The 13,502-nt window shown below is 41.3% G+C and overlaps 1 protein-coding gene across 1 annotated transcript in view; it reads right to left on the reverse strand.

Moving 5' to 3' along the window:
* The window catches only part of eys (eyes shut homolog), a 238,982-nt gene that overhangs the window by 188,643 nt on the left and 36,837 nt on the right, over positions 1-13,502 (reverse strand). The window contains exons 8-10 of the mRNA XM_051917822.1: positions 5,762-5,995; positions 5,545-5,667; positions 5,072-5,185 (exon numbers count right to left, since the gene is read on the reverse strand). Coding sequence (XP_051773782.1) covers positions 5,072-5,185; positions 5,545-5,667; positions 5,762-5,995 — 471 coding nt within the window. The remainder of the gene's footprint in view (positions 1-5,071; positions 5,186-5,544; positions 5,668-5,761; positions 5,996-13,502) is intronic.

Consider the following 13,502-nt stretch of genomic DNA (forward strand, 5'->3'; position numbering starts at 1 on the left):
TGAAACTGTCTCTGTCTATTTATTGTTGTTTGTCCTCAAGCATTATATATTTCTAGACAGGAATTTATTGGCGAGCAAATAGCAACTTGAGTCGTGTGTGCTTCCCTGCCCTCGCTACTATACGAGTGGGGATACACGCGATTCATGTGTTGTTTGTTGAGAGCAGAGCATACATGTCAGCTCTTGTATTGGGATCTGACGGTGTTCATTCTTAAATTTCCCGATGTGATGCACTATCGAGATTTTTTAGCTCTGCTCCACTTGGCTTTTTTCTTGAGGGAATAAAGTCTTGAGCAATAAAGAATCTATGGCTTGGATCTTGCGTTTGCCGAGGCGACGCGTTGTTTTCGGGTCTGCAAACTGCAATAAAGAATCTAGTGGCTCTGATCTCGCGTCTGTCGAGGCGACGCGTAGATTACGGGTCTGCAAAAATGCAATAAAGAATCTAGTGGCACGGATCGCGCGTCTGCCGAGGCGATGCGTAGATTTCGTGTCTGCAAACTGCAATAAAGATTCTAGTGGCTCTCATCTCGCGTCTGCCGAGGCGACGCGTAGATTTCGAGTCTGCAAAATGCAATAAAGAATCTAGTGGCACGGATCTCGCGTCTGCCGAGGCGACGCGTAGATTTCGAGTCTGCAAACTGCATTAAAGATTCTAGTGGCTCTCATCTCGCGTCTGCCGAGGCGACGCGTAGATTTCGAGCCTGCAAAATGCAATAAAGAATCTAGTGGCACGGATCTCGCGTCTGCCGAGGCGACGCGTAGATTTCGAGTCTGCAAACTGCATTAAAGATTCTAGTGGCTCTCATCTCGCGTCTGCCGAGGCGACGCGTAGATTTCGAGCCTGCAAAATGCAATAAAGAATCTAGTGGCACGGATCTCGCGTCTGCCGAGGCGACGCGTAGATTTCGAGTCTGCAAACTGCATTAAAGATTCTAGTGGCTCTCATCTCGCGTCTGCCGAGGCGACGCGTAGATTTCGAGCCTGCAAAATGCAATAAAGAATCTAGTGGCTCTGATCTCGTGTTTGCCGAGGCAACGCGTAGATTAGGGTGTGCAGACGGCAGTTATAAATATTCAACCAATCATTCAGACCGTGTACACTTGTCTGGTGATTCATTGATGCATTTAATTTGAGGAGTTAAATGGGATATTGCCTGGTTTTTTAAAAGCTATATGTCTGCACTAATAACTCTTTATTTGATGTGTGTATGGCCTATATGCATACTATATTTAGCATTTCTTTCAGACAGTATTAACTTGTCTGATAGATCATTTGCTGCATTTAATTTTTCAGGAATTAAATGGACAGTTGGCTGTAATTTAATTTTGAGAAATTAAAATAATACATATTTATCTGACTTTAAGTAGTTAGATTCATGTATTAGTTCAGCCTTTCATGTAGATCCTGACGCCAGTGGTGTTAGGCTTCTTAGGGCAGCCCCCTGCGGGGTGGAGCGGTGTACACCTCAGTATACGGTGCCCGTGCCACTTCGTTGCCCTCAGGGGACCGATCTGCTAACCCCATCACTCTCGGTGCTTTGGGGCGCAGCGGTTTCCAGCAAGCTTTGATTCAGCGCTCACACGACGTTGCATCAGGCTCGCACCCTCTGAATGGAATCTAAGGGCAGCCCCATACGGGATAGAGCGGTGTACACCTCAATATACGGTGCCCGCTCAACTTCATTGTCTGTATGGGGCCGTTCTACCAACCCTGGCACCCTTGGTGTTTCAGGGCGCAGCAGTTTCCAGCAAGCTATGACTCAGCGTTCACACGACACTGCGTCAGGTTCGCACCCTCTGAGGAGGGTCGAAAAGCAGTCAAATGGGTTGTTTCCTGCCAGTGTATTTCAGGTCACCAAAGTGGCTGCTCTAGGTATACCAGAGACCAGCTTTGAGAGGCTGGTTCCCTTTTGTGGATTTTCTGGCAGAGTTGAGGCTTCTGCCAAATTTATCTCACTGGGCAGGCTCTGGTGATGGAACAGAAAGTAAACTCTTTTGCGAAAGGAGCTACAAAATGGGTTCCTCCTCCCAGCAGAGAGTTAGGGTTTTTAGGGCCGCTACTATTTTGTTCCAAAGAAGGATGGAGGGTTGCGTCCTATATTAGATCTTAATCATTTGAATTGTTCAGTCAGGAGACTTGGGTTCAAAATGTTGACGCTAAACCAGATCCGAGGACTGGTTTGTCATGATAGTTCTAAAGGATGCATACTTCCATGTCTCTATCCTTCCACAGCATAGGAAGTTCCTCAGGTTTGCTTTCAGAGGCAAAGTATACCAATATTAGGTTCTTCCATTCGGTCTAGCTCTATCACCCCACACGTTCATGAAATGCGTAGATGCAGCTTTGGCCTTGCTCAGGCTGCAGGGCATACGCATTCTGAACTGATTAGATGACTGGCTAATATTAGCGCAGTCAGAACAGATGGTCAGTTCGACATCGAGATGTCGTTCTTACTCATATAAAAATTGGGGTTGTGGCTGAACGCCAAGAAGAGTGTGCTTTCTCCATTACAGAGAACCACCTTCCTGGGCATGGTATGGATTCAGTGACGCTGCGGGCCGTTCTGTCGCCCACTCGTATTTCTGCAATCTTTTCAGTCACACAGGAGATATATCTAGGCCAGTCACTCACTGTAAAACAGTTTTCTAAAACTGTTGGGTCTGGTGGCAGCTGCGTCCAATGGTGATACCTTTTGGCCTGCTGTTCATGAGACCCTTACAGTAGTGGCTCAGGACCAAGGGTTGTCCCTGAGGGGGAACCCACTTCGTATGATCAAGATCACACGGCGGTGTCTCCGCGCCTTGGTTATATGGAAGAAAAGTTGGTTCCTGTCCCAGGGCCCTGTGTTAGGAGCTTAATATCATTGAGTCACTCTCATGATAGATGTTTCTCTCACAGGCTGGGGAGTGGTAATGGAAGGCCGCTCAGCTCAAGGGCTGTGGAGGAGTCATCTTTCGTGGCACATAATTGCCTGGAGATGATGGCAGTGTTCAATGCATTGAAGTTCTTCCTCCCAGACCTGAGAGGTCATCGAGCTGTCTGGACAGACAATGCATCGATGGTTTCTTGTATAAATCAACAGGGGGGTCTGCGCTCGCGCCCACTATCTGCCACACCAGATCCTCCTGTGGTCCCTGGGAAAGATGCTCTCTGTGAGAACAATCTTATTCCAGGGACCTAGAATATAGGAGCAGACGTCCTGTCGAGACAGGGGCTGAGGCCAGGGGAATGGAGACTTCACCCCAAAGTGGTGAAGCTTATATGGGAGAGTTATAGCCACGTGGAGGTGGATCTTTCGCGTCTCAGGATACGGCGCACTGTCCACTGTGGTTATCCCTTACACATCCAGTTCCTCTTGGACTGGATGCCATGGTACAGACATGGCCGGGGCCATGTCTGTATATTTTTCCCCCAATTGTTCTGCTCCCAGGAGTTCTGGACAAAATTCGCCGGGAAGGAATAAGTCTGTTAGTGTAGCACCTTACTGGCCAAGTCTGATATGGTTCTTGGAACTTGTGTTTCTCCTCGACGGCTCTCCCTCTGAGATTCTGATCAGGAGAGACCTTCTATCTCAGGTGAAGGGTTTGATTTTTCACCCCGCCCAGAAGTATTGAACCTGTGGGTTTGGCCCTTGAGGGGGCCCAACTCATGGTATCTGGTCTCTCAACCGAGGTTGTGGAAACCATACTTTACTCCAGAACTCCAGCCACAAGGAAACTATCCTCGTATTTCTGCATTCCATGTCCCTGTGGATGGTATAATTGTGGGGTATAACCCTTTGAGGTATCGTTTCCTTCGTGGCACTCTGAGGCTGAGACCTGCAGCATGCTCTAGGGTTCCTGCTTGGGTTCTCCCCTAAAAAGAGTAGGAGACCTTTAGGCCCTATCTGTATCCCCTATGTGCCTTGAGTGTGCACCAGGGATGGTCAAGTGTTCCTTTACCCTACCGGGTTATATACCTAAGGTTCTGACCAATATTCCACGGCCTATAGTGCTGCAAGCTTTCTGTCCTCTGTTCTCAGATCCAGACCAGGAAAAGTTGAATCTTGTGTGTCCAGTGTGAGCACTGGACACCTAATGTCCACAGAGCTGCCCTGTGGAGGACTTCAGATCAACTGTTTGTTTTGGACCGCGCTATAAGGGGTCTCCCTGCGTCCATGGTTAGCAAGTGGATAGTTGAGACTGTCACTTGCGTATGAGGTCTCTGGTCAGCAGTATCCACTGTCTGTCAGAGCTCACTCTTCTAGGAGTATGGTGGCTTCCACGGCCTTGTTGTTGGGGGTTTTCCTCAAGGAAGTCTGTGATGTGGTGGGCTGATCCTCGCCACTCACGTTGTGAGATGATATATCTCGACCTGGACGCAGCTCCAGGCTCATCAGTGCTCTCGTCTTAGTGTGCCACAGTTTCACACGGACAGGCATTTTGGAATTATGGCGTTTTGGGATATCGTTCCCATAGCGCCCCTTTCGGGACGCAGTGCGAGTTCCCTCGAAAGGGAACGTCTCTGGTTATGACTATAACCATGGTTCCCTGAGAGAGGGAACGAGACACTGCGTCGCGTTGCCATACTCCCTGCATTCCTGTGATCGATTTGCTTCGGCAATTTAAGCTGAAGCCGGTCTTTCCGGATGTGTATTTATCCTTTCCTGGTCGTGACGTCACCCACCAGTGACGTTCACTCTCGCCATTGGACTAGTTGACACACGTGCATCAGACGCATTCACGCTGAGGGCGTTCCCATAGCGCCCCTTTCGGGACGCAGTGTCTCGTTCCCTCTCTCAGGGAACCATGGTTATAGTCATAACCAGAGACGATTTGTTTTTGGTTCTGTTCACCAATATACTGTAGAAGTTCACCTAAGACTGCAAGACACCATAAAGTTGATATGGTTATTACCATTACAGGTTCAGGAGTGACTCCTAGACTACAGTCTGTAAACTCCCGGAAATATAATTTAAAGGATTCAATACCACACTTAAACGTGGTTGTCAATTTCAAAATGTAACTGTGTGGCCTTTGCCACCCAAATTCAGCCTGTGAAACTCCGGTGATAGGAAGGAATTATGTACCTGTGGTCCCGGCAGGGCAGAGACAGCTGAAGGAGTTAAGCTCATCTGAGCAGGAAGCTCCATTCTGACAGGGTTGACTAAGACACTCATTTACTTCAATCTCACAGTTATTACCTTGAAAAGAGAGTCAAAGGTTTATTTCATTAAGGATTTCCTTGCAAATACAGGGGCAGTGATGCCGCTTCAGATAAAATAACCCACAGCTAATGATGAGGTGCTATGAAAGAAAAAAAAAAAAAAAAAAAAAACGCACCCCTGTCTCCTTGTTCAAACGGATGCCAGAAAATGTGATGGCAGGGTTATGTAGCTTAGGAAATTCTCCTTGATAAGAATACGGTCAACTAATGTCTTACAATACAGGAGCAGATTTGAGGCCGGAGGCCTTTTAAACACAGCTCAACAAAGGGGAATTGAATGTTAAAAAACTGGGCAAAGGAAAAATTGCTCTAGAAAATTGCTTGTGGTGAGCTTACCAACGAACCCAGGTGCACAGAAACAGTCGTAGGCACTGATACCATCTTTACAGATACTGAGTGCACCACAGGGCTTATCCCGACAGTCATCAATGTTTACCTCACAGAATTGTCCTTGTAACCCTGAGAAGAGATGAAAATAGTGTGAGGGTTAAATGGATGCTTTAGTGAAAGTGTGGGGACTGGCAGGAGACAGACTGTAAGAAATCATTCTTACCAGGCAAACATTCACACACAAAGCCCAGAGGGAGATCCACACACTTTGATCCGTGATGACACAATCCCTCAACGCAGTGACGGATGGAAGTTTCACAAAACAGGCCCGTATAGCCATGGTGACACATGCACTTGAAACTGCCCAGTTGCTCTTCGCACATGGAAGTGCCCTTCGGATCACACGGGTGGGAAGTGCAGCCTGTGGCCGGCATGGAGCAGTCATGTCCTGTGAATCCTGTGTGAAATGGGATGAAAGCGCTGATTGATGTGGACTGGGTTCAATGGAGACACTTCAGCGTTAGTTATTCAGCTGTCATGCCTCAGTAAAAACTGTTGCCAAATGCTACTTCATGCATTTACATCCTTTAGAAGTGGTATAAACAGACATAAAACACAAATACTGTATAATGGCAGTCAATTAACATACAATAGAAAAAAGAAACGCAGCAGGATGCAGGTTACATTACTTACAAAGTCGCACTCAAAATTCAACTCAACTCAGCTGTGCTCAACTCAAACAGAATATTTTGTATTTTTGGGACCTTGACTTTTCAAAAACAAACGGATACATCATGCCAATAAACGTAATGAAGTAAACCCAATAAAACTCAACCTCACCAGTAAAACGGTTTACACAAAAATCGAAATCTGTGGTATAGGGACCGTATTTCAGCTGGTGGCCATTTGCAATAGGTCTGTCCTCTCGGACTATAGCTGGTGCCAGTGTATGGGCAGACCTTATCCAGAAATGTGCAATCAGTGTCAGCCGTGGAACAGTTCTTATCTTGGAGAGGCAGCAGATAAAAAGCACAACACCACAAGTGATGCAGAGGTCACAACCCAAGAACACGTCCTGTCATCAAAGTTCCAATCAAGTGGCATGTAATTGACATTGCTAATCTGAGACAGTCAACAACGGAAGAGTAAATAACACCTTGGATTGGAAGTGTTTACTTCTTTATTAGTCTTTTTTATTGTGTCCTATTTTCTCTTTTTTTCCCCTTCCCCTGCAATGCTTTGACAATATATACTAAAGTCAATAAAGCAGCAATAATTTGGGGAAAAAAATTGACAAATTTAATAAAAATTGCGTAAATAAATAAATAATGAAACATACATGCATACAAACAGACCATACAAACAGACCTTTTGTAATTTCACATTTGGGAAATTCACAAATAATATGGATATGACTATTCCCCAACATCAATATTTCACGTTAAAAAAAACATCATTTTACTTACAACCCTTTTAGGAAAATCAAAAAGTTCAAAGGCTACAACAATCAGTTATTAATCAGTTATTAAATTATTAGTTCACTTTAAAATGAAAATTAGCCCAAGCTTTACTCACCCTCAAGCCATCCTAGGTGTATATGACTTTATTCTTTCTCATGAACACAATTGGAGTTATATTAATAAATATCCTGACTCATTCAAGCTTTATAATGGCAGTGAACGGGACCAACGAGTTTGAAGATCAATAAAGTGCATCCATCCATCATAAACATACTCCACACGGCTCCGGAGGGTTAATAAAGTCCTTCTGAAGCGAAGCGATTCGCTTGTGTAAGAAAAATATCCATATTTAACAAGTTATAAAGTAAAATATCTAGCTTCCACCAGACCATCCAACTTACAAATAAACTGTAAAACTCTCGCAGTTCTAAAGCTTATGCTACAGTACGTCCTAAGCCTCTCTGTATTAAACTTATTCATATTCGTCAGTTACGTTTTTTTCGTAAGTTGAATACCGAAGGCGGTCTGGCGGAAGCTAGATATTTATCAATATAATTCCAATTGTGTTCATCAGAAAGAAGAAGGTCATATACACCTAGGATGGATTGAGGGTGAGTAAAGCTTGGGGTAATTTTCATTGTAAAGTGAACTAATCCTTTAATATTTAGCTGGTTCTCTCTTGTTTTTGCACGTATTTATAATTTCTTTGTATGAGAGCCTCTGCAAAAATTGTGCACAATTTGGTATTCACTGTGTTATCACAAACATAAAACAATTTACTCCAAGCACAACCAACAAATTTTTAAGATGTCAATTTTCCAAGGCTGGACATCACTATTGGCCACTACTGTACAATGCCAAAAAAAGGACACTATACTCACTGCTTGAAATATACCCAGAATTATTATGTAGTTACGTAACTTAATGACTGTAATATATTTTTTAATTATTTTATTCATTTATTTATTTTACAAATGTAGAGCTACAACTGCCACAAATGAGTGATCATGTCTTCAAGGGCTTTCAAAGGATATGAATACTAATACTAATACAAATGTCCAATCTCCTCTTCTGTTTGAAAGGGGCAGTGACATTGAGGCAGTTGTTTAGAGCAAAGAAGGCCTGTGAATCTTTCAGTACAATCAATGGGACATCTGAACTGCCAACATCCCTCTTTCAGAGCATGTTGCCGAGACATTGATGTCTCTGTAATGTCAGTGTACACAATGATTATAGAACATATAAAGAGGGATTGCTATACTGGGACTATTTAGAGTTTAATCTATGCTCCTCTTTTGAAAGTCTCTGGTATTCTCCTGTGTGTTAACCTGTACTGGTAACTAAGGCAATCCTGGACAATACATCTGCAAAAATTACAACCCTGAAAAAGATCTCACTGGGCCATAGACTCTTTAAACAGAGCAGAGATCGGTCTAAATATTGATCAAAAACCTGTTTTTGCAGACTACTGTATGATGCCTTATAGCTCCAGCCTTATAATTGACTATGCCTTATAATGTCCATAATAATAATAATAATAATAATAATAAAGTATCTCCTAAAATTCCTTATAGAATAAATAAAAATATACATAAAATAAAACTGTTGTAATACAGTAGAATTCCTAAAACTAACTAAAAGACACATGATTACTGCAGTATTTTGTCTGGAGAAAAATCTGAAGAGCAGCAAATGTCTATCCCCCTTTAACATAATGTAGAAGCAATTGAGATGTAAAAGATCTCATTACGATTTTTCCAATTACCCAAATTAACAGCTATTCTAGTCATGCAAGTCCAAAATCTCCAAAACTGTTTGCCTGACACTTCCATTACAATAATGATCAAAACAACAATAAAATTTGGCCTCTTTAGGACAACAAAAAAAGGCTGTAAATAATTGTCCAGCCAATGTGCATGCATGTTGAAGTGTTAACTGCTGTAAAGATGTGATGGCTTTGTGAATAAGACAATTGGCTTTTTTAATTGAAAGGTGGGTGTTAGGAGTTAATGTTCTTCAGCCACCACGGTGAGTAGGGTTGTCAAAACCAACTCGGTACTGAAGTTTTAAAAATGTGACAATTATACCAGCATTTCTGCAGTACTGGTAGTACAGAGTACCGGGTATATTCGATACCCACTGATAGGTGGCTGCTTTCAAACACTCCTGTGTGTATTTGTGTAAGCGCTCTGTGAAGAGCGTCAAAGGTTTCTATTTACAATGTGCTTTTGAAGTGTTGATCACTGCAGCCAATCACAGACATATCTGTTGAGGGCGTGAACGCAATGGCCAATCGGAGGTGTTTAAGTTAGTCAGAATCCACTCAAAACACCAGAGTTTTCATTCACTGTGCACTTTAGAATTCTGCACACTTGCAAATCCTTTCATTATTACCAACATAGTATAAACACAACGTAAATAAGAGATTCATTGTGCAGTGTAGCTTTTTTTGTAGCACTGTTGATCTCAGTAAGCAGGCACTGAATGTAGCCAAATTAACAACTTCAGTGATTATAAAAGCATTTAAACATGCTGTTTAAATGTATTATTTACTTAATTTCATTTAATTATTATTATTTATTTTTTTTTTTCAAATAGTTAAAGGGTTAGTTCACCCAAAAATGAAAATAATGTAATTTATTACTCACCCTCATGCCGTTCTACACCCGCAAGACCTTCGTTCATCTTTGGAAAACAAATTAAGTTATTTTGGATGAAATCCGATGGCTCAGTGAGGCCTCCATTGACCTTTTCAAGATCCAGAAAGGTACTTTTTTTTTAAAACATATTTAAAACAGTTCATGTGAGTTCAGTGGTTAGTTTATTATTAGAAAGAGATTAGTTTATTCAACAGAAACATATGTTATCTAAACAATGTTTGTGAACCTAAGGTAATTTGATAAAAGATTTGCGAAAAGCTGCGATAACAAATCATAAAAATATTTTTTTTTTTTACAGTGCAGTGATGGACAGCACTCAGTCAATGCACTGATTTAAACTGCTTAGAGTGAATAACAGAGACAGAGAAACATCATGTAGTTATTTCATTCTACTAAATAATGACCCAGCAGCTGATTGTGACATTTATAGCCTTAGAGTAAAATAATTTGTGGTTTTTGATGTCAGTAATAGCGTCCCTTATAATTCTATGAATTATAGAATTGGCAAGTTGATAGATTCATGTTATGTTATTTATTTTTATTTTTTTTTTAAATAGAAAAAAAGAATGGTTTAATATAGGGCAGACTGAACGTAGGTTTGTCTATATTCTAAATTAATATTAATGCATATGATCTGGTTAGTTAAAACGATTTGAAATTAAATATTTATGAATTGACTTAATAGGTATTATAGAACCTATTGTATGTATTGTTCCTGCCCTAGTATACAAACAATATATTAAATGTTTTTTTTTAATCCCCCCCCCCACTCCCCCGCCCCCCCCCTCCCCCCTTCCCCCACCTCCCCCTTCCCCCCTTCCCCCCCTCCCCATGAGGGGGGAGTACTGGCACTTTATTTTTTCCAATTCAAGCACTGGCTGGACACAACTTGTTAATTCTCTTGCGTTCAAATATTTGCATTTCAAATAATTCCATTAATGATGTGACTCAACACTGAGTTAAGAAGTTTCCTCTAGGAGATGAGCATATTTTTAGATCTTTGTTGTTTTGCTTCTTGCGCTCTAACAAGCCACATACAGTATTGATTAGTTTGGCTCACAGTAACATAATAGGAAAATCTGAATAAAATCAAAACATTCTTTACAACAGCTACTTAGCAATGATTCCCTGAGGGCACATGCATGCATAACCCCCCTGCTAGATCAATGAAAGTAACATTATTGGTGCAGAAGACAGAACCACATGAATTTGCTTCACATCACAGTAGGTCCCCTTAAAACTTACATTTGAATGACATGAGTAAATATATCAGCCCCTCTGTAAACCACACACCCCGCTGGTGCACTACATGCACAGAAGTACATGCAAACCCTTTTTAATTAGTGCATTTAGCTATTCCAGACCCGTTCGTTGTTGACATACACGCAGACATCGAACTGAAAAGCTCAATGGCTTTTATGATAGTTTGCATGGTCATAAAATGCCTCCTTGAGGACAGTCAAATTCCAGCCCTGTCTTAGGTAACTGAAGGTGTTATTGCAAAGAAGATACCAGTTCAGCTCAGGAATAACAGCGGTTCAGTTATGATGTGGTAAACCACACCAAACGTGCATGATCCCTGACTACTGAAGCGTGTAAAATTTGCAAACAATGTTAACATACAAGGCTGAGCTCATAGAAGCAAAATCGGCTCAACAACTTCAGGAAACTTCATGAAATGAGTTTCAACAGCTGTGCAGCCACAAACCAGCTCATGTGTGGGCTGTAGAAATGTGAAGCTCACCATTACTGGACTCTTGAGCAGTTAAAATCCATTCTCTGGAGTGATGGATCACTCATCACCATCTGCCAGCCTGAAGGATGAATCTGGATTTGCCAAAATAACTCTACCTGCCCAAAAGCACAGTACCAGCTGTACAGTTTGGAGAAGAAGAAATAATACTTTTTCATTGTTAAGGCAATTCCCTTAAGCTTTACATAGAGAGAGAGAAAAGAGTTTCTAAGAAAAAAAGTAAATGATTCTAAGCTTTCTGGTTGCTCCTTGAGATAGACTTGACACAGAACAAGAGGTTCATTTAAAAATGGTTTGTTAGATGGCTGTGGATGCCTTGACCTCAACCCCATGAAGCTGGATTCTCTCAGCATCAGTGCCAAACATCAGAATTGCTTGCAGATAAATGGAGGCAAAACTGAAACACACTGGCTCTGTACCAAAACATCCTGAGCTGGAAGCCATCTTCAAAGCAGTGTCATAATCAAGGTGAAACATCTTAAAAGGTGCTTTGAGTGATTTTCACATCACGCCTAAAACGCCTAAACTATCTGACAAGGATCATTGAATTGGGTGTCCTGAGGTATCAGGTATCTCTATGAAAGTTCAAGATTAAAAAAAAAAAAAAAAAAAAAAAGTTTAATTAGAGTGGCTCAATTTTTTAACAGACATTACATGTTTCACATTGAGGTTTACTGATTGTGTCTTGAATGGCTAGGCTTTGGAGAGAGTGTGTGGTAAAAGTTAGCAAAATGCCAGATGTTACCAAAATAACACTTAAAGCATCTTTAAGTCATTTAAAACAATATTTTTATGTAGCAGCCATTATGCTGCCTTAAAGTGCACCTGGGAAGCTTGTACCTGCAAGCCATTCTTTATTACAGGTTCAAATCAGAAAAATTATACAGAAGTGGCCAATGGAGGGTCTGACAAAAATAAATCAAATCAGATCAGAGCAAAAACAGACAAAAAATTGCAGACACATGTAACTACATCTGAATTCAACATAATGAAAATTATTCATTGCCATCACTCTAACAAAAATAATTCGTTTTCATAAAGTAAACTTAACTATAAAATAACTTTGCAAGCCCATTCAATATCATTCACAACAAAATTACTTTCAACTGATGCACCCCTCATGACGTCACAACTCAGTGACTCGTGTATCATCTATAATTAAGAGTTTCCCACATTACTTGATCATTCACGTCCTCCAAACTTATAATTATGATATTTCCAACTACACTTTATGGGCACAATAATGTGCACGACTAAGCTCACATCTGTTGTTAGCATGTAGCTAAGCTAACATCCTGATAGTCAAATAAGAAAATAAAAACACCACACATTCAAAAATTAGGTGAAATTACGCATGTTCGTTACATTAGTAACCTTTTCTTATGAATACTTTTCTGTTTTTGAAATCTGCATTTGACAACTGCCTTAAAATTATTATCTAGGTTGATTTTGGGATAGTCTATGTTCTACGTTTAATGCTAGCATATGAGAAACATTTGAAACACTGATTAAAGTGTTGACATCAAACACATCTTATTATGAATTATTCTGCACATAGCTTATATTTAAAAAAAGGTAGAAAAGCTAAAAGGCGTGAAGTGGAGGAAAGTGCAGGACTCAAATTTTCTGACATTTTATGCTGCCATAAATGCTTTCCAGCGCACGGTCACGCTACAAAATGACTATCATTAGCTCTGTCACAGGCTAAGGCTGCAGGAGGCCCGTGACTAATGCTGGGCCATCAGCACCATCGGTGTGGGCAAATTCTCATCATTCCTCAAACTGACCATGGAACCAATTTCTACCTCTCCCCATGTCATAAAATCTGACAATTATCCTGACTTCATTAATAATGCATAGCAGTCCTCGCCCGCAATCAAGGTTTAATCAGCAATGTGTCTCACAGGTAGGGCATTGACTGAGCCAAGAAATTATTGGCAAATTGTAAGGATTTATTTCCCCCCTCAACTTAATGATATAAATGACTTGGGGTAATTTAGTTGGTTTAACAAGCAGGACGGCGTTATCAAACCCGTGACGCTGTTTGCATATGTGGCTGCTGCCATAGTAACAATGCGATTAATCAGTTTT

This window comes from Ctenopharyngodon idella, chromosome 13, assembly GCF_019924925.1.
Source record: "Ctenopharyngodon idella isolate HZGC_01 chromosome 13, HZGC01, whole genome shotgun sequence".
Taxonomy (NCBI): Eukaryota; Metazoa; Chordata; class Actinopteri; order Cypriniformes; family Xenocyprididae; genus Ctenopharyngodon; species Ctenopharyngodon idella.